This window comes from Chionomys nivalis, chromosome 1 (assembly GCF_950005125.1).
Source record: "Chionomys nivalis chromosome 1, mChiNiv1.1, whole genome shotgun sequence".
Taxonomy (NCBI): domain Eukaryota; kingdom Metazoa; phylum Chordata; class Mammalia; order Rodentia; family Cricetidae; genus Chionomys; species Chionomys nivalis.
Window position 1 is genome coordinate 184,511,006 of NC_080086.1, and position 26,069 is coordinate 184,537,074.

Below are 26,069 nucleotides of genomic sequence, written 5' to 3' on the forward strand. Positions count from 1 at the left end.
GAGAGCATTTAATAAGATTTTATATAATTTATAAAACTAAATAGCCTAATCAAAGGACCTAGGGGATTGTATCGACTTTGTGAATAATTATGAAATTTATAGTAGAAAATCTGACTGAAATATCAATAATTTGGATGAAAGTACTTTTATGACCTCAGCATATAAGCTGAGGCTATGTCTTGATCTTCCATGGCATATTTAGATATCAAACAACTAAAATCTTTTAATAAAGTTCTATTTAAGCAAAAGGGTGGTTCTGGGCTAGAAAAGGCATAACTCTGGAGAAAGAAATGGGACACATGACAATACCTAAAATCTCATTACTCTCAGACAGGGGCAGGACAGGTGACTTGAGTCTTCTGTATTTGAGTACATCATGCTGGTAGATCAGTAAATAAGTGACATAGCCACTAGTTCTTAACATATTTAGAGAATACGATTGTCCTAAGATTAAACATGCATAGTAAATCCAGGAAAAGTGACTTAGACTACAGAAAGGAAAACCTGAAGAGGGCCTTATTGCTCTGAGGAATGGAAGAAGGATGTGATGCCACAAAATAATAAGCAGGCTTATGAAACAAATACAGAAAAGTGTTAAACTGGTCAGTTAAGGCAAAATATACCTCCATAATGTCAAACATGTCACTGCTGAGAACAGCTAAGTGGATTAGAAGCTAGATGTGAGGAAACTGTCTAGAATATAACATAATGTAATAGAAATGGAATCTATAAGAAAAGATAAGAAACATGAAGAACATTGTCAGTAGTTCGACTGTCTGTCTGATAAACTTCCAAAAAGCTAAGTTTTGAACTCAGGAAAGACCTGAGTTGTATATGAACAGAAGGTTCCAGTTGAAAATAGAAGGTAGATTTGCTACATTTGAAACACTAATGGCCAGGAATTGTCATATACTGAAGATACCATTCCTTAATATGAAATGATTCTTATTTCCATGAAAGAATTTTAATACAGGTAAATGTGTAGGTGTGATGGTTAATATTGATTGTCAACCTGGCGGGATCTAGAATTGCCTAGGAGCCAAGTATCTTGGCCTGTCTGTGAGTGGGTTTCTGTATCAGGTTAGCTGAGATGGGAGGTCTCCCCTGACTAGGTGACACAATCCCATGGGCTGAAGTCCGGGACTGAGGGAACTAACATTAGCATTCTTTCTTCAGTGCTGTAGATGTGATGTGACCAGACATGTATGCCTCAGGCACCTGTCACCATGACTTCCCCCATAGTTGACAGTGCCCAGGATCTGTGAGCCAGAATACATAGACCCTTCCTTAATGCTCTGGTCAGCTGTCCTGTCACAGCAGTGAGAAGAGTCACCATGTGGCATGTGACTTTTAATTAAGAATTAAAATAGCCGGGTGGTGATCGTGCATGCCTTTAATCCCAGCACTAGGGAGACAGAAGCAGGCGGATCTCTGTGGGTTTGAGGCCAGGCTGGTCCACAAGAGCTAGTTCCAGGCTCCAAAGCTACAGAGAAACCCTGCCTCGAAAAAACAAAATAAATAAATAAATAAATACAAAAATATATAGGTGTAGCACAGTAGATTTCACAATAGCTTAAAGAAGTTTAAAATGTATTAAGGACATAAGTTTCATATCAAATACTTCTCTGCAGAAATGACTGTCATTATTTGACAGTTTAACAACTGTGTATGAAAGACAAGTGGTCTGAGAAATCAGTTTGAATCTGAAATTAAGTATTTAGTCTTTTCATCATCTAAGAGTGAAGGTAAAATGCTTTGTCAAATTTATGGGAACTCAAAGCAGCAGAAATACTATTGACGTTTAAGTGATATCCTCCCATGTATTTGTTGCAGGACACTTTGTCTGGTCCAGGTCTTCATTTAACGCAAACTAATTCTCTCTGGTGGTGATGCTGACCACTAGAGGGAACCAGTAGACCTACTGCAAAAGAAACTTGATTTTTTAGACTCTGCATGGATTTTTACATTAAAACAATTTCAACAATGACATGACACCCAGACACAAAATAGAGAATAATTCTTTCCCAAATCTGGGGAAAGAGTTGACAGTTTTCACAGCATACAAAATTTCTCAAGAAGAAAAGTAAAAATTATGGTTACATAAGGAGATCTGAATATAACATGAAAAATAACTCCTGGAACTTAAAAACATACATTTGGATTCAAAATACAGAGAAGAAAAGGGGACAAGTGTTAGTGGTTGTACTAAGATGATTGGTGCAAAGACATCACGTTCAGGACATATCTTCTGCTGATAAACCTTATAGAGAGATAGCCTGCTTGTTGATAGCATAGCTAAAGGTGAATAGAAACATGGACTTCGGGTCAAAATGTGCGATTCTTCAATCTGAACTTCTTCATATATAAATCGGATAATGTAGTGACTCCGAATCACTGGACCCAGACTGTTAGATCCCTCTTGAGACCGATTATTTCATATTCCACTCACATACAGCGGATAGAATGATGCTAGATTCCTTTGAATGGGCCCAGAAACAACTTCTCGGAGTAGAGCGATTGATTCTAACTTGAGGAAGTGATAAATTATAGGGAAACCACTAATATCTCCCAGAGAATACTCAAGAAATAGTTGACAAATTAAATGAATGGTTTGATCTCTTTCTGGATTGGCATAAGTCCTAACTCAGAATAAAATTTAATCCTAAACTAAAATAGAGTAATAATAGCCTACATTAAAACATGAGGAGATCCAATGAGATCACTGGATTCCCAGCATACACAGAATAGGCACTCTGATTAAATTATGAAGTAGGATGTAAAGTAACTACTTATGTTAGAAGGCAGGAATTACTTAAAGATGTGTTCACATTTATTTAGTGGACAGTATGGTGTAAGTATTCAGTACTTTTACTTAGTTACTGCAAGACTGGATCTCTTAATTTCAAAATATTTTACATACAGTGAATATATTTTGATCATATTCTTTTCCCCTCCTCTATCTCCTCCCAAATCATCCTGACACAACTTCATATTTTATTCTCTCGCTGTCTCTCTACTTCTCCAATAAAACAAAACAATACAAAAGGTTAAAACAAACATAGTCAATAAGACAAAATACTAAAACAAAACAAAAATCACACATAAAAAGCCGGGCGGTGGTGGCGCACGCCTTTAATCCCAGCACTCGGGAGGCAGAGGCAGGCGGATCTCTGTGAGTTCGAGACCAGCCTGGTCTACAAGAGCTAGTTCCAGGACAGGCTCCAAAACCACAGAGAAACCCTGTCTCGAAAAACCAAAAAAAAGAAAAAAAAGAAAAAGAAAAAAGAAAAAAATCACACATAAAAAGTGGAGTTGAATTTGTCTTGACCAGCCTGCCCTGGAGTGTGGTTGATACATCTATTATTACACCCAATTATGTTTTTAAAAATCATTTGCTGTACTAAAGGCTCTTATTTCCTTTTCTATTCAAACATTATTGATGACTTGGTATGTGCATATGTCTATGAAATTGAATGGCTGCTAATGGTAACATAAATACAGATGTCTTTTCCTTCTTCCTCCATAGGCGACTTATGACTCCAATCATGTATGCTGCCCGAGACGGTCACACTCAGGTTGTTGCTCTGCTTGTTGCTCATGGAGCAGAAGTTAACGCCCAGGATGAGAATGGTTATACTGTGAGAAATGCTTTTCCAAGTTGACTTTTTTTTTCTGAGACATTGATACTTTGCTATTATATCAATAACCTACACAAATGACTACTTTTATTTAGTTGATGTTTATTGTCAATGAGTTAAGGAAAGTTCTAAGAAGCCTGAGCTATAGTCACTGCTAGATGAAAATACTCTTGAGAGCAACAGCTTAGAGAGAGAATTAATTAATACTTGATAAAAGAAGTTATCACGCACAAGAAAAACCAGGGCTCTAGAAAACTCTCATGAATTCCTTCACAGAAAACATCTGTAATAGCAGAAAAGTTCTTTATTCCATGACTTTACTTAACTGCGTAAAAGTTTTTGGTTTGTAAAATCAGTGAGTACAGCTGGGAATATGTTTACATTATATTTTGTAATGCGGAAATTGCATCACTCTGCTAATTAGCCTCTCTCTCTCTCTCTCTCTCTCTCTCTCTCTCTCTCTCTCCCCCTCCCTCCCTCCCCCTCCCTCCCTCCCTCCCCCTCCCTCCCTCTCTCCTCTCCTCCCCTCCCCTCCTCTCCCTCTCTCTCTCTCTCTCTCTTCTGTCTCTCTTTTACTGTGCCATAAATATCAGTGAAAATATTTCTTATCTATCTCACATGTACTTCTTTTTAAACAGTCCTCTTTCCCACACTTACAGGCCTTAACGTGGGCAGCACGTCAGGGTCATAAAAATGTAATTCTGAAGTTGCTTGAACTTGGAGCTAATAAAATGATACAGACTAAAGATGGCAGGACACCAAGTGAGATTGCAAAAAGAAATAAACATCTTGAGGTATTCACCTGTGTACTTTATGTGTGTTATAATGTGTAGAATTTTTGTATTATTTATCATAGTTCCTAGGTATAATAATAACATATAATTATTAAATACTTGAATAGATTTTCTTCTTTAAGCTGGTAATGAAAGCTTTATTTTGCTATAATAGTCATCTTTTAAATGAAAACATTGATATCACATTTAATATCATTTAAGTGATATGAGTAAACAGAGAACTCTTATGCTGCCACTATAAGTGACGCTGTAACAGGCATAGACCACTTTGGGGTGTGTCGTCATTCAGATTACTCCAGCTTAGCCGTGTGTTTCAAGCACTGCCTTAGCATTTAATTTATAAATAATTTGTCTAAAATGTTTTGTATCATCTTGAAAATATTAATCACTATCCTTGATTTTTGAATTTTGGAATTAGTGTGCTTTTATTATTATTTTAGGTTAAGGAAGTTGATTTTACAAAGGGTTTCCTCATGATACAGAGTTATTAAAACTCTGAACTACTCACCTTTTTAGCATTTTCCTTCTATATAGAAAAAATAGTATGTTCACATTTCTTTTTAGTGTGAAGGATAATAATAATAATAACTATATTTGAATGGCTTGGGATTTTTTTCAGATCTACAACTTTCTTTCTTTGACTCTAAATCCACTGGAAGGGAAACTTCATCAGCTAACAAAAGAAGAGACTATTTGTAAACTGTTGGCCACGGATTCTGATAAAGAAAAGGATCACATATTTAGGTAACATGTTTGAGTTCAGCAGAATATATATAATGCATATTTTATTACTCATAGTAAATTTGGTAAGTTATATAAGATATATTAAACTTTTATAAGCATTTTAAAATGCCACTTAGAAATGTCTGGGTTTTAGATGCTTTGTTCTCTAGAATTTTAGAAGAATTTTATTTAGTTATTTACTTATTTAACTAACTGAACTTAATACATATTTTTAGTGAAATATCAAATTTAACTTTCAAGAGACTCAAGATTATGTTTATGTTCTCGCTTGTTTGTGCTAGATCTTATTTTCTGATTATTTCTGTCATCTCTCTGGTTTTATAAGCTAATCCTTTTGTTCAGCACATGGCTACAAACCATTCTCTAGTTACTACATTTATAGTCACCATCTAATTTATTGCATTGAAAAGACATTTCTGTTCGCAACATTTCATAACAAATACATACTGATGAATATTTTAAATCTTAGGAAAGATGAGCTGAATATTACCCCCCTTGTTTTACCTTTCTTTAGTTAAGAAACTTTGGGGTTGGGATGTGGTTCACTGCTAAGATTATTTGAAGCCATGAGTTTAACTTTTCAGCTTTAAAAGGGAAGGGAAGAAAGGGATAAAAAGTAGGGGAAGTGGGAGTCAAGGGGACAAAGAAAGAACCTGTTTTTTTCCTTTAATGCAGCATTTAAATGTGCTGTGTAAACTTACAAATATATTCTGCCTGGGTTCATTCTTGCCCATTCCCATGCTTACTGTTAAATAGACATGCACATATATTACTGTGTATATGTAGTCTATTCTGAAACTGACCTTGCTATGATATGTTATAGTCCATATACAGCGTTTGGAGATCTGGAAATATTTTTACATGGTCTTGGACTTGAGCATATGACAGACTTATTAAAGGTAGGATTTCATGGAAAGCAGAGTACATTTTATATGTTTGTGGTTATATTAGAATAAAATTAAATTTTAGTTCATAAGCATGCCATTTATTTCTTCATTTGTAGAGTACCCAATTTTTAAATTTATGATAAGCACATCCAAAAATTATTAACCTAGTGATTTATATAAATTAGAATCGTTCTGGATTTCACGACATCTGATACATCTGTACACACTTAAGCCCTATGTTTACAGCTATTGCTTGTCTTGTGTGGAATGTTGGAAGCATGATTTTGAACCAGATATTCCTGTATTAGATATTTTCTCTGGTTATTAACTAGAATATACTACTTAAATATCATTTTTTCCTTAAAGACAACTATAAGCTTTCATGAAGATTAAGTCACACAGCAGGAACTATGTAGCAGGATTTGAGTAGATGACAATTGTTACCAGGTAGATAAGGATATTGAAGCAAAGGACTGTTAAGGATTATAAACATTAGTTCCGGTACTTCTGAGTTTGATTCATTGTACAATGCTGAAACTTCTATCTGAGGTCATCTTGGGTCAGAAATGATATTATTGATAGTTTGGTCTGATGTCATGTGAAATTTAGCTACTTATAAAATACAGTTTCTGTCACATTTCCAGAACGTTTTCTTTTTTCTAAGCAGATATGAGTGCTAGCCATTTTCTTTGATTCTGGGAAACTAGATACTGAGTGCTTCTGTGCTTATATACTATCTAGCCAGTGATGTAGCTCATGAGCTACCTACCCTTTGAAAAACTTGAGAAAGCAGTTAAGTAGCAACTTCTGTTTCCTTTCCTGCTTTGCTTTGAATTGTTTACACTGAATGGTGGGATTTTTACCTTCTGTGCAGGAAAGGGATATAACTTTAAGACACCTTCTGACCATGAAGAAAGACGAGCTTACAAAGGTAAGAATCACTTAAAATGCCAGATATATTCTTTGGCATTTTAAACTTGCACATTCTTTTATTTTCTATTTTAAAAATTCTAGGGCTATGTAGACTGATCTTTTGCAGATTCTTGGTCAGAAACAACAGTGGATTGCCATGTGCAAATTGTACTGTAATATTAAATTGTTTAAAGAACATTACAGGCTTTGTAGGATTGCTATATTTCAACGAGAACTACTACTCACTTTCAGATGGACAATAGATCTGTAAAGCAGGCTGCCTGGAAGGAAGAGGTGATTTTTAATGTGGGCGTACACTCATTTATCTTCCAAATCAGCAACAGTTATGTTATAATCCATTATTAATAAATTCAAAATAGGTGTGGGAAGTTTTGGAGGTACTTTGATAAGGAGGATATTTTAAAGTAACAATCTTACTGTAGTAACACATTGGTTACTTGAAATCGCTACCTATCACTAAAAGCCAAAATAACATGCTATGTAACTAAATCTAGGAAAGAAGTTTACTTTAATATTGAAGGTAAAATACAGGTTAAAAAGTTAATTCTCTCTTATTACTATTAACATCCTAAATACTTTGAAGGATGAAAACTGTTTGTTATGTATTTTGGAATGATAATATTTTAAATTCTCATAATGTGACTTTTGAATCCATCAGAGTTACCATTATACACTGCAAACAATGACTATAGTCAACTATATACCCAAACTATTTATGATACAACTTTGTTGAAGTATAAGCAAACAATATGTTTAAGTGTATTATTTCCAGTATTTGTCTATTTTGAAAGATATAAATTAATCTAGAAAATGGCATTAGTGGTCTTGGATATGAAATTATTCAAATGTAACTGTCTTATTAAACCTTTCAATTATTTCTCCTTAGAATGGAATTACCAGTAAAGATCAGCAAAAAATTCTGGCTGCTCTCAAGGAACTAGAAGTAGAAGAGATAAATTTTGGAAAATTACCTGAAGTGGCAAAGCTAGAAATTAGGTAAAATTATCAGTTTATGTTAATATCATTTACAATAAAGTATTCTTTTTAGTTTAATGCCTCAGGATTTAATTTGTTGCTTCCATTTTCCCAGGAAAATGGGTTTTTAGATACACAGTAGTGTATTACTTAGAACCAGATGCACTTTATAAAGTTAATTTCCATAGAACTATTTTACAAAGAAGCGAAACAGTCTTATAATTTTTATGTCTTTTATTGCAGCTTGCTAAATCACACCATATAAAAGATACCATATTTTTGTTAGCATAATTCTCATTCTCTTTAAATGATGTTAGGTGCCAAACTGAAAATTATGGAGCTGGAATCATTGTTCAGTTGTTAAAGTTATTGCCATGAAAACATGAGAACCTGAATTCAGTCCCTAAATCTCTCCAAAACAAGGCAGGACGCTCAGTACTGGAGAGGCAGAGCCAGGCAGATCCTTGGAGCTCTCTGGCATAGCCTCCTCAGTGAGTCCCAGGCCAGCAAGACACTCTGTCTTAAAGAAAAAAAGTAAGATGGACAGTATGTAAAGGAACAGTGCCTGAGGCTGTCCTCTGACTTCCATATTAAGTACATGTATACACACTCATGCACGCACATGTGCACACACACAAACACACAGACACGGGCACTCTTTCAAGAAAAAAGAAAAATGGCAATATTTTCACAGTAGCCATAAAGAAACCATTTCTCTTGAGTTTATCTCCATTTCAAGCTTTACTGTGTAAGGATGACATCTAAGTTTGTGAGGCTATTACTCCAATTTCTCTTTGGTGTCTTGTCTTTTTGGGGTGACCGCATTACAAAATCATTAGGGAATTAGTAGTCTCGTCTGCTTTCCGGACAAGGTTGTGGAGACTAATGCTGTTTTTCTTCAAAAATTTATGTAGATTTCTCTCTTGAAACTGCTTGGCCTGGGGTTTCCTTAGGGTATGCTTTTCATCACGATTGTATCTTCTTTAGTAGTTACAAACTATTGAAGCTGTAGCTATTTTATTTTAGCTTTATTTTAGTTGTTTGTTGTATTCAAGGACTTAGTTCATTGCTCACTAGGTGGTTGAATCACAGGCATACAGGGTTGCTGATATTCCCTGCTATCCTTTTGATTATAACATTATAACATCTCATTTCATTACGAATATTGATGTTGTCCTTGCTTATTTTCATCTCTTTTAGTCTTGCTAGAGGTTTATTAATTTTTAGGTAGATGCTCCTTTTTAACTTAATGTTTATTTTGTGTCTGTGTGGGGATGGGATTTGTGCATGAGACCGTGTGCATGTGGGAACACAGGACAATATATGGGACTTAGTTTTCTCCTGTCCCCATGTGAGTCCCAGAGCCTGAGCTCAGGTCATCAGGCTTGGCCGGTGCTTTACCCCCTGAGCCATCTCACCAGCCCATAGAGCCTTTGTTTTGTTCCATTACTGCTTTTAATATCATTGGTTTGTGCTGTTACCCTAATTGTTTTCTTACTTCTGCCTGCTTTGAATTTTGTATGTTGAATATATATGCTTTGAATTTTTATATGTTCATAAGATAAAATATTTCTATTTCTCCTTCCCTCCCTTTCTTCCTACTTTTGTGACTGGATCTTCTATAAACCTAGACAGGCCTAAAACACTCAATCTTCCTGCCTTAGCTTCCCAAGTGTAGGATCACAGGTGCACACCACATTCCTTCTCATTATATATGCATGTGGGTGACCATTTGTATTTTCCTCTCAATATGGATGTAATTGAAAGTCACAAAAATCTTAATACATTAAATGGTCATTTTCATAGACCTCTATGTGTTGTGATTTTCCAGCAAGGCTTCGTCTTTATTCACATATTATTTAAATGTATGTCCTTTAATTTGCGTATGCTTAGAAACTTTCCTGTTGTCTTCTGGTTTGATTCAGCTCAGTTACTTTGTGAAAGCTACGAAGAACAGGTAGAAAAAAAAAAGAAAAAAAAAAAAAAAAGAACAGGTAGAATTTAAACATAGACTAGAAAAGCTAAAAGGCTTCTGCCTTTTAAATTATGATTGATTACCTTGTTCATTTCGCAAATATTTTTATTTGTCAGTATTACTTGTATTTAAAAATAAAACACATAGATTTTTGAAATCCTAAATAACACGTAATAATTGTTTTTCTTCCAACAGCATGGTAATTTTGAACATGTATTTAGTGACACCAGCAGATAGCTAACCTTTGTGTTCTATAAAAAAAATACTTACAAATGCCTTGTTGTCATTAGTTATGTAACTATTAGTCAGATAGATTTCTGTATTGTTTTAGAATTAGAGAATTCTTCCAAGAACCTATTTTTATGATCCTGCTGTCTTAAAGCCTATTAAAGAGGTCACAGTATAAATACTATTTTCTCATTGTTTTGTCTCTCTTTTCCTCCATGTAACAGGAAGGACTTAAGTATTTCATGTTATCATTTCTAGATAATATTATAGCTCCTAAATATTTAAATGCATTGTAGAGGATCTCAGTAGTGAGATTTTTTAAAATCAGTAAACCTTCTCAAATATATTTATTGTTCCATCCTTGTTTCTAATAGACATAATTCCAGGTCCTAGGTGACTAACTTATAGATTGCAACCACTAACGTCACTTATTTTAATGATGGCAGAGTTGCCTATATGAATGTATTTGTGTCTTTAATAGACCTAAAGAGTGTAGAATCATGAATAGCTCACTTATTAAAATTGATGAATTTTTTTAAAAAATAAAAATGTCAGGCACATATTCCAGGAATTTGACCTTGTTATTAAATCATAGACTGTGTTTACATGATTTTAAAGACAAGGTTTTGCTTTCCATTTGTTTAAAGCCATCCTTTAAAGAAGAAATTAGTCATTAAGTCATAAGAAAACTAACAGCAGGCAAAGTTGAATTGATTGATTGTAATCTCCTGATAATTTTATTTCAACAATTAAACCACTGATTTATTTTAAGATACTTTTTGTGTGTGTCAAATATCTAAAGTAATCTGTTACAAGAATGCACGTATACTGTTCATTTACTTTTTTATGCCTTGGCATGTTTGCAGAGTTTAAATTTTAAATTTAAGTATTAGTTTTGAACAAACTAACCAGCATTCACAACCTCTCCTCAGACATTTTCTTTGAGCTCTGAGCTACCTAAAATCCACTTGAATGTGTCAAAAGTATCTCAATATAAGTCCATCAAGAAGCTACTCCATCTCAAAAATCTATAAGGTCCAATATTTTTTGTAGAATATGTAGTCCACGTCTTTTATTTCTAAACATTCTAAAATTGAAATTTCTAAATAACAACAGAGAAATGGTTGGCTTAGATTGTAGAAACATGATTTTTCCATTATTAACATTATTTTGAAACTTAATGTCATGGAAAAATATCCATGGTATGTTAAAGGCACCATGTAAACTTGGTTTACATTAATAAATATTATATTAGTTTTAGAAATCCATAAAAGAAATACTGGAAAAACTATAAGGAAATATCTTGACAGAAAATAATACGACTTATTATCTTTGGATGGTATGATTTTTTCAGTTATTTTACAGTGAGTATATAATACTTTTATTTATAACATTTTAACCATAGATATTAAATTTTATCTTAATACTAGACCAGATTTTGTTGTTGTTGTTGTTTTGAGACAGGGTTTCTCTATGTAGCTTTGGTGCCTATCCTGGAACTAGCTCTTGTAGACCAGGCTGGCCTAAACTCAAAGAGATCCGCCTTCCTCTGCCTCCCGTGTGCTGGGATTAAAGACATGAGCCACCACTGCCCAGCTTTAGACTTCAAATTTTTGATACGGCCTAATCTGCTTATAAATGTTAAACATCAGTCACAGTGAAGTTCAGTTCTTGATTTATCCTTTTCACTGCCCCTCCTCTTTGTTACTCTGAGATCAGGCTAGAACTGCTCCAATCTGGGGCATGCTCCTCCATGACAAGAGATGAGTTATGACATAGCCAACTAGCAGAACTGGTCAATGGCTCTGTAAATTCAGAGGAATAGAAAGTTTGCTGTGAAATCATGTTTCCTGGGAATGTCAGAAGCTAATACTCATGAAGTCTCACAAATGTGGCTGCATAAACATGAGCTGAATAAGGATTATAGCAATAGACATGCTAATGTGAATGGGGAAAGGTTAATGAGGAGTCAAACTACACAAAGAACTGCAGGCAACTAGGAATGCTCAGAGTAGGAGATATAGTCTTCCCTGGGGAAGAGCACACCAATTGGTTATCCAGTACAAAACATATAGGTACACACAACGTTATGCAGACTGAGCAGGTTGTTTATATGTACTTAGAAGTATATGTATATAAATACACACACACACACATATATATATGTATATAACAACAGTTAATGAAAAAAGAGGGCATAAATTTGAAAGGAGCAAGGAGAGGGTTTAGAGGAGAAAAGGGAAGAAGTGATGTAATTATAATCTCAAAAAAAAGGTTGCAGTCTTATTTTATGTGCCAAAGTAGGTCACACTGTCAATCCTTGTATTACTGGGACAAAGTATAATCCTCTGAAAAGGAAAATATAGTTTTCTCTAGTTCACCCCCCCCCACACACACGTTTGATCAAATAATTTACCTTACCTTTGTCATATCTGCTTATTTAGAATCCCTTAAACGCAAACAAATTGTTAGGGCTACATACAACATTCTATAGATTGTGTATTATACAGCAGTGGTAGAAGATACCGTACACATGCTATATGACATGATTGGTACTCTCTAAAGCTGTGGCTTGCCCATCACTGTTCAGTGGTCCAAATAATTATATGTCAAAAGAAAGACTACTATTTTCTCATTTTAGTGTGATAAGTAAAAGCAGAGGATCATTTATTTGAATGCTCAATCACCAGGGAGTAGAACTGATTGAAAGGACTAGAAGTGTGTTACTTGGGATTAGAAGTGTGTTACTTGGGATTAGAAGTGTGTTACTTGGGATTAGAAGTGTGTTACTTGGGAGCCAAGTCTCTCAGTCTCCTTCTCCATTTACCTCTCTGCGCGCCTCTCTCTCTCTCTGTCTCTGTCTCTCTCTCTCTGTCTCTCTCTCTCTGTCTCTCTCTCTCTGTCTCTCTCTCTCTCTCTGTCTCTCTCTCTCTCTCTGTCTCTCTCTCTCTCTCTCTGCCTATGGATCAGGATGTGAACTCTTTGCTACCTCTCCAGTACCACATATGCCTGTGTGCCGCCATGTTCCCTGCCATGATAATGGACTAACTTACGAAACTGTGTGCAAGTGCCCAATTATGCTGTCTTTTATAAAAAGTCACCTTGGTCATAGTGTCTCTTCACAGCAATAGAACACTAACTAAGACAGAACCATAACCAAAACAACTTATAAAAGAAAGTGTTAAGTTTGGGCTTATGACTTCAGAAGATTAGAGTCCCTCATAGCAGAATGAAGGCATGAAGGTAGCAACAGCTGAGAGCTTACATCCTGACCCTTGATCAGGAGGAAGAGACAGAAAGAGAAATGAAGAATGGCACTTCAAAGCCTGTTTCCAGTGGTACTCCTCCAACAAAGCCACATCTCCTAACCCTTCCCAAATAGTTCTACCAACTGGGGACCGAGTATTCAAGTATGTGAGCATTTGGGAGCCATTCTTACGTAAACCACATTAAATAAAGCTGTAATTTTGCAAATGTGTTTTTAACTGAGTTCCTTACTGTCTTCAGAATAAGTGCTTGTAAGTTTCTATTTCACATATATTTATAGATAAACTGTCTATAATTTTATACCTGCTATCATTTGATGTTTTCATTGCTAATTCTCAATAGATTTTAACGTCTTTGAACTTGTTACATTAAATATATATGGTATTAATGAATCGCCTATTGAGTACTTAGTGTTTTTATTGTAGCAAACAAAATTCAAGTATCAGAAGAGCATTAACTCTAAATGTATACAGTATGCATGTACATATAATATATATATATGTGTGTGTGTATATAATGTGTACAAACATTACATAAACACAAAGCAACATGAATAATACTTGATGCTCTGAATTCTCTTTTGTTCTTTCTAAAGTAAAAATCAGGACATGTAATAAAGAAAAATAATATGAATTTTGAGAATGCTTTTATAAATACTGTTTTTGTTTCTAAATAAAGCAGTAAGACATTTATTTATTTTCACTTTGGTTTTGAAAGGAATCAAACAGGCGGGGTGGAGCAAGCCTATATAACCCCTATGCTTGTGAGGTAGACACAGGAGAATCAGAAACTCCATGCATCCGTAGCTACATAGTGGATTCCAGGCCAGACTAGGCTATATGAGACCAAACACAAAAGAGAGAGGAAGCAGCCATGTAGTCAGTGCCTAAATAGATAGTCTGTACTCTGTTTTGTTTTCCAGTCTAACAGCTAACAGGCTTCCTTTAAATGAAAATTCTGTATACATCCTAGTAAGGTACTGTAGGGAATAGTTTCTTTGGAAGTCGACACTGTTTCTTTAAAGACTTTTATTCTAGTGTGTAAAACTGTATAGTATTTGGCCAGAGACACATATAAGAATGTTGTTTGGAGGTAAAAGTAGTGTTGGTTCCATAGTTGAGGATTATTTTATGTTTTCTATTTTAGTAGATATTATTGGCATACTATACAGTTTTTTCCCCCAGTTTTCTAAATTGTAGTAGCATTTTATGGTAACGTGTTCCCATTTTATCCATTTAAATTTTTCTGAATCACTTATTTAATTTGGTGGGTATTTGTTCTGTTGGATAGTGTGGGTTTCCACTGTCGAATTGTCTGTCAGTTACCAAAGCCTGTCTAGTCCTCAGACAGTCTCCGTCTGAATTGATGGATGGATATTTAAGGTACTCAGCCGTCTTTCCTGGAAAGTTTCCCTTCACTGCCATCCATGAGAATGGTCAACTCTGATTGATTTCCTTCTGCTTCTCAGGCAGCCTTTCTTCTTCACTATGCTGTGATTACTGCTCTCAGTTCTCCTCTTCTCATATATCCTTTTTTTCTGTGATCTTCAGAATTATAGTTGGTTTGTGCTCACATTTGTGCTAGAAGGAATAACTAGTCTACTTAGACACTAGTGAATATAAGATAATTTTTTCATATTGATGTTCCCTTACTATCTCTGAATTGTATCAATTTCCTTAGAGTCTATAGATCTCAGAATAGACATTGTTCTAAGACTTACACTTTCTACTGCTTACTAATTGTTACCACCTGCACATCTCATGTCATTGAGGTTACATAATTCAACTAACTTGAATGCCAGCCCTTTGCTAGACAGAATGCCAAGTACTTTATATTGTTTTCTTCTGGCCTCCTGAAAGTCTTGTCTCCATTCTAGAGAGTTGGAAATATCTGACTTAAGATGAGGCTTGCTGAAGATTTGAAAGCTCCCTACACGTGGATGCTCAGTCCAGACCTAAGTCAATCCAATCCAAGAGGCTATAATGTTTTCTCTTCATCTTCTACTCTACTCCCCATCCATCCCAAAATTCAGTTCCTTACTTAATGATACATCCATCTAGTGAAACAAAAAATGAAAATCATCCTAAGTTGTTTTTGTTTTACATACACTCTATTTCTTTTTTTTTTTTTCAGTTCATTTCCTATAAATTTCTAAAAAAAGTTCTACCTCTCCTTCCAACAAGACTGCTGGTTCTTTTCCCTAAGTTTTCTCTGTCTAGTATGGAATTTCCCCAGTTCTTCCATTTTTATGTTACTTTAATCCACAGCAGTCACCAAGTAAAATTTATACCAAGTTTTGCCTTTCTCCCTTCCTGTTTGAACTCTTTTAGTAATCCTACATTATGAGAAATACAAACTGCTTTGAAATGTAGTTTCATTTACCCTATTGCTGCTGCTTTCTGATGACTTTAGTTACGCCCTAACAGGTCCTCTACTTTTGTACTTTTATAGCTATCAAGTGTTTCTGTCCAGAACTTCTTCACTTCTTACCTAAATGGAAAACTTATTTGGCTTCAAGTTCAATCCAAGTATCATTTCTATCAACTGTTTCTAATTCTTTTTCTCACCATAGTGTGTGGTATTAAATTCGCTATGAGTTTTAGCTATGAATAGGTGTTAGCCACCTCAGACACTGATAGGGAGAAATAAAACAAATAACCCATGTAAAAATAATCAATTTAGTATCCTCTGTGATAGCTACACAAATATTGGTTCTTTAATCCTCCTTCTTCGTGTATCCCCTCAGATAATAATTTCATGTCTATATCTCCTCTTGGAATTTGAGATTCTTTAACTTGGTGGCTGAGCTTATCTGGCAAGTGCAAAGTCCAGAGTCCTATTCCCATACCACAGAAACTATGTAATAAATAAGGAGTGGTAAAGGAATTCATCATTCTTGGGGTCGAGACTTGGTATTCCTTTATACATAATGCCCATTTCAGTTCCCAGTACATATTGGATAGTCGATAATTTTTTAGACCTCATTAATGTTAAAATTAGATTGGTAGAATGAAGCAAAACACTTCTAACTGATTCCTATTTCTCTCCTTTCTTCAGTGGTGATGAGTTCCTCAACTTCCTTATGAAGTTAAACAAGCAGTGTGGTCATTTAATCACAGCTGTGCAGAATATCATCACTGAGTTACCTGTAAATTCTCACAAGGTAACTTAGCAAGAGTTGCTCCGTGCGAAGTGTGGGTGTTGAAGAATGGGCTAGATAGATTCTTGATAACTCATTAGGCAGTTCTGATCTGATGAAGTTCTGTTGGTTGGTCAGTATGAATCCCAACACAATAATTTTGTTGAATATTCTTTTCTATGTCTAATCCATTATAAAAACACGTACTTTCATCCTCAAGCAAAGGGGGAAGAAGGGAAACCGTACTCTAAACTCATCTCTGTATTGAACTTGTCATTTGTTGTTAATGAGGATCAATTGATCAAATTAAAAAGTGTTAGTATCAAAATGAATGTTATTTAAAAATTATATTGACATATAGTTTTTCTTAAGGACATTTTAAATAGATACTGACTTATAAAAGCAAAGATTTTTCTGATTTTGTTTTGCCTGTTTGTCTGGAATGAAAATTTTTAAGCGGACTTATTATCCTGTGTTAATATATAATACTAGTCTAAGAATGTCACTTTTTAAATTTTTAAAAACTTATCACAAATATTACTAGTATTAATTTCTACATATAAATATATATTTAGGGAATTCATATAGCAAGCTGATTTAACTGTTTGTATAAAGTTATTGACTTTTGTTACCAAGATTTATTATAAACAAAAAGGTCAATTATATAATTTAATCTTTTAGAATGTCATAATCTTTGTGCATATAAATTGTGAAAATTTATTTCCATTTTTAATGTAACTTCTGGAAATCTCAACAGATAGTACTAGAGTGGGCTTCTTCCAGAAATTTTACTTCAGTTTGTGAAGAACTGGTTAGTAATGTTGAAGATTTGAATGAAGAGGTCTGCAAGCTGAAGAATTTGATTCAGAAGGTATATATTTAACATGAACATGGTGGAAACCTTTCAGAACAAGATGTTAGACGATGAAGCAGTTTTGACAAGGGCAATGGTAGGACACATGGAGAAATAGTAAAGAACAGTTTCCAAAGGGAGAAATGCACATAAGAAACAGGTACTGTCGGGTGTGAAAGAAGCACGTTAAAAAAAAAAAAAAAAAGACTATGTGCTTCTTGTGCTTCTGATTAGCAAGAAACATACCACTAAACACAGCCTTATGCGAAACTGCTTGTACACCCTATGAAATAGTGGTATCTTTTGTTTATTCCAGAATTCTGTGAACCATATAAGGTGTCCTATACAAGGCAGATAAGTTAATAATTGTGGTATGTTTACTAATCTGTGCACTCAGGAGCTTGGGTATAGCTTAGAGGTAGAGTGTTTGCTTAGGCCCTCGGTTCAATCTTCAGCACAGAAAACCGAAAAAGAAATGGAAAGCAATGGAAAATAACTGTAATCATTTATTCACTTGTGAAAGACAGATATTACACTATTACTTACCTTTAACTGTACCGATGCGAAAAGGCCACATGAAATACTTACTGGTTCTATTAATGAGATAAAATTGGCATTGAAGTATTATTTCTATTGATCAGACTCATCTTTTACAATTCAACTTTTTAGAATGTAGGCATTTTTATCTGTCTTTACTCTTATAGGAGCAGTATATGTCTAGATTTAAAGGCAGGTTGTTTTCCCCTTTAAAAAATTATCAGTACAAGGTGCAAGCTACTAAAATAGCAGCCTTTATTGACTCTGGAAAATAAAGGGAAACACTCCAAGTTTCCTAAAAGACTCACTCTGAGTCCCTGTCAATTTAATAAGTAAGTTTGATAGCTACAAAACTTTTGAAATACATCTGACTTTCATAGCTTCAGCATAAGATTCTTTTACTATTTTCACCAATATCTTACAAAAGAATTTGAAGGCAAACTTCATGTTCAAGGTAATTTATCATCTCCCTTATTAAAGTATATTTAATCAGAAGTCTTTTAAATCCAGAACAAAGTTGTGGAGCAAATTTTGTAATAGTGTAATGAGGATCCTTTAAATGAGAAAGTAAGAAATGTGTTTCACCTTGTAATAAATCAGTTCCTTTCCAGTGGCAGAGGTGCTTTAGGAGTTGGACTGTGTGTGACAGTCTGCCCAAGCAGGATGGGGCCTGAATTGTAACACCCTTCCTTTTCACTTCCTCCATCTCATCTCAAATGGAAGGAAAGTGGAATTACTTTTATTCAACATGAAGTTCTTCATAAAAATCCATGGAAAAATAGAAAAATTTGTATATGGAGGGTTCCTTGAAAGCATCAATTTAAATGTAGGAAATTCATGAAAACATACTTTTGTGGCAGGAGTGGGTACTAATTTGCTTTTTAAGCTTTTGGCAGCACAAAATTCACTAGTAGGAACTTTTCAAAAAAGTATACGAGTTATCACAGATAAGTGTATTGCGGTAACAAAGAGAGGGTAGGAGAGGTCAAGGCTAGCCTTTAACACCACATCATTCTCTTTCAAACCAACACACTGACAAGTCTTGTTAGGAAGGGTCATCAGTTAATAAAGGAATGGCTGTCTCAGGATTCAGTAAATGGAGCATCAGTGTCAAAAAAGAATCTGTTGCTGAATGAAGCCATTTGGAAGTTAAACCGAGATTACCGTCTTAATGAGATTGGCATCAAAGTTCATTTTTCTAGTATAAATTTGGAATTAATTTTACAGACTTTTAAATTAAATATTTACGCTGTAGAATTTCAAAGTCTTTATTCCTGCTATTGTTGAAAGTATTTCTATCGTCACCCTAGTGCAGGATGTTTCTAGTATATATCACTCCATGAATGTGTCCAGTTCTTTTTATCTTTTAAATATCTTTTGCTTTCTGCTTATTCTCCTTCTTTTGACCCATTCCAGCAGCTATCTCTCACCTCTTCCCCACCTCCGCACCCGCCACCAACACACACACTGGTGGGAGGCTGCTTCATAGAAAATGTCTCTGTGGAGTTTAGACGCAGTCTAGGAAATCAACTGTCATTGCTTAGAACTGATTCATGAAGCACTTACACCCTTAGATGCGATTGCTCCTGCAATGCACTGCCTTCTGATTTTTACTGAGCTGGTATTGTAGATTTGCCATAAGAATAGATCTGCCTTTTATGGGCTGCATTTAATACAGAAGGAAATAAATTCCAGTTGTTATTCATTATAGGTAAAATAGAAACTTTAAGTTGACATGAAAGGAACTTTGTCTCGTGACACAAAAAGCACCATTTTAAAGTGTGATAATCTTTGAAAGTGTTTACTATGACTGTAAAAGTGATAATCATCCAGGAAATACACTGGTAAAGGTATATATGTTCACTTTAAATCTGTCTGTCTTGGAGTCTTGAATTCTTTCTATCTAAATCCGGTGAATTAATATGAACTTTTTAAATTTTCAGTATCTTGTCTGCTAACTCTTGTTTTTCATACTAAAAATCAGATGCAGAATGAACGGGAAAATGATCCAACTCACATCCCATTAGTAGAGGAAGTGTCTACGTGGAAGAGTCGAATTTTGAAGAGGTCGGCAGTTACAGTCTGTGGATTTGGGCTGCTGATTTTCATCTGCAAGCTAACTTGCCAGAGAAAATAATTCTAATATTTATCTAAGTTATGTATGTACATCTTATTCAGAGTGTCCTAGCATTACTTTTGATCTTTTATTGTACAGCATAGCTTTATTTCCTTGCCCACACTCCATAGGAAAAATTATGATAACATAAACAGAGTTTTTCTTTAGAAAGTGACTTCAGTTTGAATTATACAGTTTATTACATTCTTATGTTAATTTCAATCAAGAAAATTATGGATAATTCTTTCATTTAAGCCTGACTAAATCACATGCAGAATAAACATTTGATATTCTTTACATTTGGAGAAAGTGTGCTCACTTGTCATAAAGAAGCATAAGAGTATTTGTGAAGAGTTCATAAGTTGATATTCCTTTTAGGCCTTATTCTTATCTGTTTTTATATAATAAGGATGATCTTACTGCTTTTTATTTATATGCCTTTGCTAAAGAAATTATGAATTATTAATTATGAAAATATCAGAGAAGACAAAAGGTAATAGTAAAATGTGAAAATCTTTATAAATACTTTTTAAAAAGTATTTTACAGTCAGAATAAAAAATCAAGAAAAAGTAAGGCACAAAATATATTAGCATTTTTATGTAAAGTATTTTTGCTGAATATCCTGTATATAGTATTTTAGGGATATTATGAAAGCGAATGTCATTTGGTATATAATTTCTTGTCTTTAAGTGCTTAAAGTTGTATTTTTTCAATTTGAAATACTGACATTCAAATTTTAAAAGTGAAATGTAAAACAGGCAGGTCCCATGTAGTAGGTAGCATGGTATCCAAGACTCGGTTGACTTAGTGCCGTACTGGAAACGTCAGTTATCTATAGTGAGGAGCTAACAGCAAGCAAAGGAGAAGTTGTTGAGGATGAGAGAAGAGCGTAAGGACTGTAATGAGTAGCAGTTTCTGCCCATTCCTAATACCAGCGCTGCAGGATTCAAACCAGCATTCTGCAGAGGCATCAGTTGTGTGTCATTGGAAGGTAATTACATGGCGAAGGGCACCTAACACTCAGCTGTTACAGCAAACATCCTGTAACATGCATGTTACATGTAATAAGCATGTTGTGATATCTCCTATTTAAGCCAGTTCAAGACATAGACAGAAACATGGGAACTTGTTTTAATACATGGTATATCACTCCCAACAAGAAGTTATTTAGTACACATTACTTTTATTTTCCTTTTAAAAATAAAGTATGAAAGTGATAGGCATCCTACCTGATTAACCACTCGGTGGTCTTTTATTTCGATGTGCTTTAAGAAGAATGCTCCCTCTTTTGGGAGGGGGGGTTACCGCTGCTTTTTCCTAACAAAATCAAGCTCAGTATTCAGCCATCAGATATGAATTTACATGACTTGTTTTCTGGAGTTTATCATAGAATTATTTACAGTGAAGTACTCTGTCCCAGTGTTCTTCAGATGGGAGGAAATAAATACTATAAATTTAGTGCCAGGCACGTCTTCTAAAAGCCTTATTCCTGTATTGAAAAATGCAGTGTGATTTCCAGATTATAGACTAAAAATAATTAGGGTGTCCTTTTGTACTTATTGAAATTACTTCTCCAGTTAAAGTATCAATAGAATTAATAAATATTTCCTTATGATTTAGAATCAGTTGAAATCTAAAACGTAATTCCCACTCTGATTAGTTGACCTTATGGACTTAAGGCAGTGGAAATCATTACTCCTGGTAACTACTAAGTGCCTTCTTCAATCACAGAGACAGATGTCATTGGGAATTATTTTAGTCTGAAACAGAAAGTGTCCCTGTTTTTGGAACCAGTTTTTGTAGCCACTTGCTGAAATGAAGTATCTGAAGAGGAGTACACTTCCCCTCAGTTTGTGGATAAAACACCATGATCAAAAGCAACTTGGGAAACAAAGACTTCATTTCCACTTAGAACTCTCAGGTCACACTCCATCACTGAGGGAAGCCAGGGCAGGACCTGTAGGCAGGAACTGAAGCAGAAGCCAAAAAGTAGTGCTGCCTATTGGCTTGATCCCCACGGCTTGTTCAGCTTGCTTTCTTAAAGCTCTCAGGATCACCAGCCCAGGAGTGCTACCACCCACAGTGAACTGGGTCCTCCCATATCCATCAATCAAAAAACTGTACCATAGGCTTGCCCACAGTCCATCTGATTTCTTCCAAAATGCCAAAATGACTCCAGCTTATATCAAGTTGACATAAAACTAACCCACACTTTTGCCTCCTACCTTATTACCTCCATGTCTAAGACAGATGTGTTGTCCCCGGCACATGAGTTACTGGTTCCTTCTGCTCCCTGGCTGCCATAAACAGAGCAGTTTCGCCCTGTCTGCATTCTCAACCCTGGTGTTTTACCTTGCCTCAGGCTGAAAGCAATAGAGCCAAATCTCTGGAACTGTTGGCCAAAAATATTTTGCCCTTTAATTTTTTGCTCAGGTATTTTGTCATAGTCATGGGAAATCTAACACAGGATAGAAAAAAAAGAATTGGAATTGGATATACACCATCTGACCATATGAAGTTCAGAGAAGTTTAGAGAAAGCAGCTACAAAAAACTTAACAGTAGCAGCAGAGCTTGACTGGCAGTTTTGGTGGGAGCCAATAAGACCAGATTTGCTGATAAACATGCAAAGAGTAAAGACTAAAGGTTTTGCTTACGAGGTTCCACAGGGCAATAAGAACTCTACTATGGATTGTCATTTGTATTAATTTTGGAAAAGAACTTAACATTTTATCCATATCCCCAAGACTGGGGAGCTTAGTTTAATATGGGCTAGTGTGTCTGCTTGAAGCAGTTTCAAGATCACAGTGGACAAGCTGTAGTACAGATAGCTGTGAGAATTGTTAGCCGAAAGTTGATGAGAGTGGGGGACGGGGGGGGGGGGGGGGCGGATTGTAGGTTGGCCAGAAAGGGGCATGTAAAGTTGAGGCCAGGTATAGTTGCTGAGAGATTAGTCACCGCAGAGAAACCCAAAGAGCAGGAAAGAGGAAGCATTGTCCTGGCCCACTGTGGTTGACCCAAGGAGAAGTATCTAAAACTTCATTTGCAAGTGTTTGCTTTGAGAATGCAGCACATGCATGCCCTGCTCACCCAGAACTGCTCCTGGTGATTCCCCCCCACATACAGCCCCCCAAATTCAACCCTCCAGGCCCTCAGACACTTCTGTAGTAATGGTCCAAAGCCCAGCTACTGCCTGAGTGGGTGGCCAAGCTAATCAACATCCATGTGATACTTTGTTTACAGGCATACAGAATACATGAGCTGCAGGAGCCACGCCTCAGATTTCAAAGGAACTCTGGGAGGCCAAGCAGCATGTGCCAGGATCAGAGTACCTAAAGGAAACATGGGAGACTTGTGAAGTTATCTGTGAAGTCAGGCCTGCAAGGGAGACACCACAAGTCAGAAATCCTAGGAGAAACTGTAGATTGCCACATGGGCTACAGTGAGCATAGTCATCAGGAACAAGAACACTTTTTCAGAAGTTTGCTCATGTCCTAATTCTTTCCCAGAGTCCCTTCTCATAATTGGGAGACATCTTCTATCCTTTCTAATCTTAACAGCCACCATTTGCCCCTTGTTGTGCATATAAAAGTTTCTTTTCTGTTAGTTTTTTTTCAAAGAGCCACCTTTGGGTCATAGTCACTTTGCTCTTGTTCGTATGTTTTCTTATTTCCATGGTTACTTTAGTCTTTCTTATATACATTCTTGTGCTTGGTTTGGGTTTAATTTGTTCTTTTTCCAGGGTCTTTCCATGGAAATTTGGTGTTGATTTGGAGCAACTGATAGCTTTTAGCACTGGTACTTACGACTGCAAGTCTCCAACTACTCATTTATTTGGATTCCAGGTGTTTGCATGTTGTAGCTTCATTTTTTTTAATGAAAGTATTTTTAAACATTACCTAAACATTCTTATGTAAGATTTTTGTTAATCTGATAAGATAGTGAAAATTCTAAGAGTAACTTTAAAACACTCAGTTTTAACATATATGTATATACATGTATGTATTTGTGTGTTCTGTGTTTAGTATATATGTATGTGTGTGCTAAAATATCATATGAGGCTTAGGTAAGTGATAGGCAAAGAAAAACTCATTTCTAAAGGCTGTCCTGTGTAAATTATTTCAATTAAAGTCTGATTTAAGTGTTAATTCAATATGATAAAGTGTTTAGAAACAAAGCCAGCCATGCTTTCAAGTACAATTAAAATTGAGTGGTTTTTTTTTTAATGGGAAGTTTTATAGCGCCAGAATTTGTTTGATCTTAACACTACAATGACTGTTAATCTTTGAGAACCTAGATAACCATGATGGCTTCTGTTTTGCACTCCAAGTCCCTCTGTCACTGCCTAATAAATAATAATTTGTAGCTCTGAGGGGGTGGAAATAGGGTGGGGATTTTTTTTGTTGGCACATCCACTAGTGAGTAATGCATTCACTTCAAGTGCCAACAAAAATGTTAACTGGACTTAGTGACACATTTGCTAGTTATTAGAGAAACTAATTCTAAACTGTTTGAGCAGTGCTTTATTTGTCTACCTGTAAATGCAGATTGCCTTATCAGTGCCCTAAACAAAAATGGGCCTGGTTTTCATTCTGCAGCATATTTCTATGAAGAATTTTAAGAATGCACCATCTCTGGGCTCACTCCACTAGCTAATGTTTCAATCATTTTCTTTTTTATTTGTTTTTGTTTTTGTTTTTGAGACAGTGTTTCTCTGCAGCTTTGGGGCCTGTCTTGGAACTAGCTCTTTTTTATTGATTTTTATTGAGCTCTCCATTTTTCTCTGCTCCCCTCCCTGCCTCTCCCCTCCTCTTCAACCCTCTCCCATGGTCCCCATTCTCCCAATTTACTCAGGAGATCTTGTCTTTTTCTACTTCCCATGTAAGTAGATTAGATCTATGTAAGTCTCTCTTAGGGTCCTCATTATTGTCTAGGTTCTCTAGGATCGTGAATTGTAGGCTGGTTTTCTTTGCATTATGTCTAAAAGCTACTTATGAGTGAGTACATATAATATTTGTCTTTCTAGGTCTGGGTTACCTCACTAAATGTCATGTTTTCTAGATCCATCCATTTGCCCGCAGATTTCAAGATGTCATTATTTTTTCTGCTATGAAGTACTTTATTGTTTAAATGTTCCACATTTTCCTTAATCTTTCTTTGGTCAAGAGACGTTTAGGTTGTTTCCAGATTCTGGCTAAGACAAGCAATGCTGCTATGAACTTAGTTGAGCACATGTCCTTGTGGTATGATTGAGCATCCTTTGGTATATACCCAGAAGTGGTATTGCTGGGTCTTGAGGAAGGTTGTTTTCTAATTTTCTGAGAAATCACCATACTGATTTCCAAAGGGGCTGTATCAGTTTGCACTCCCACCAGCAATACAGGAGTGTTCCCTTTACCCCACAACCTTACCAGCATAAGTTGTCATCAGTTTCTTTGATCTTGGCCATTCTTAGTGGTGTAAGATGGAATCTCAGAGTTGTTTTGATTTGCATTTCTCTGATGACTAAGGATGTTGAACATTTCCTTAAGTGTCTTTCAGCCATTTTAGATTCCTCTGTTGAGAGTTTTCTGTTTAAGTCTGTATTCCATTTTTATTTTTTGGATTATTTGTTCTTTTGGTGACCAATTTTTTGAGTTCTTTGTATATTTTGGAGATCAGACCTCTGTCCGATGTGGGTTTGGTGAAGATCTTTTCCCATTCTGTAGGCTGCCATTTTGTTTACAGAAGTTTTGCAATTTCAGGAGGTTCCATTTATTAATTGTTTCTCTCAATGTCTGTGCTACTAAGGCCATATTTAGGAAGTGGTCTCCTGTGCCAGTGTGTTCAAGTGTACTTTCTCTTCTGTGAGGTTCAGTGTGGTTGGTTTTATGTTGAGATCTTTGATTCATTTGGACGTCACTTTTGTGCATGGTGATAGACATAGATCTATTTTCATTCTTCTATATTGGAACTAACTCTTATAGACCAGGCTGGCCTTGATC

The 26,069-nt window shown here is 35.5% G+C and overlaps 1 protein-coding gene across 2 annotated transcripts in view; it reads left to right on the plus strand.

Moving 5' to 3' along the window:
- The window catches only part of Asz1 (ankyrin repeat, SAM and basic leucine zipper domain containing 1), a 46,637-nt gene extending 26,254 nt beyond the window's left edge, over window positions 1-20,383 (plus strand). For both annotated transcript variants that reach the window (XM_057779171.1, XM_057779178.1), the window contains 9 exons: window positions 3,527-3,638; window positions 4,298-4,432; window positions 5,052-5,176; window positions 6,000-6,075; window positions 6,938-6,994; window positions 7,883-7,992; window positions 16,499-16,604; window positions 17,338-17,451; window positions 19,955-20,383. In XM_057779171.1, coding sequence (XP_057635154.1) covers window positions 3,527-3,638; window positions 4,298-4,432; window positions 5,052-5,176; window positions 6,000-6,075; window positions 6,938-6,994; window positions 7,883-7,992; window positions 16,499-16,604; window positions 17,338-17,451; window positions 19,955-20,107 — 988 coding nt within the window. In that variant the 3' untranslated portion in view covers window positions 20,108-20,383. The remainder of the gene's footprint in view (window positions 1-3,526; window positions 3,639-4,297; window positions 4,433-5,051; window positions 5,177-5,999; window positions 6,076-6,937; window positions 6,995-7,882; window positions 7,993-16,498; window positions 16,605-17,337; window positions 17,452-19,954) is intronic.
- The last annotated feature ends 5,686 nt before the right edge of the window (window positions 20,384-26,069 follow it).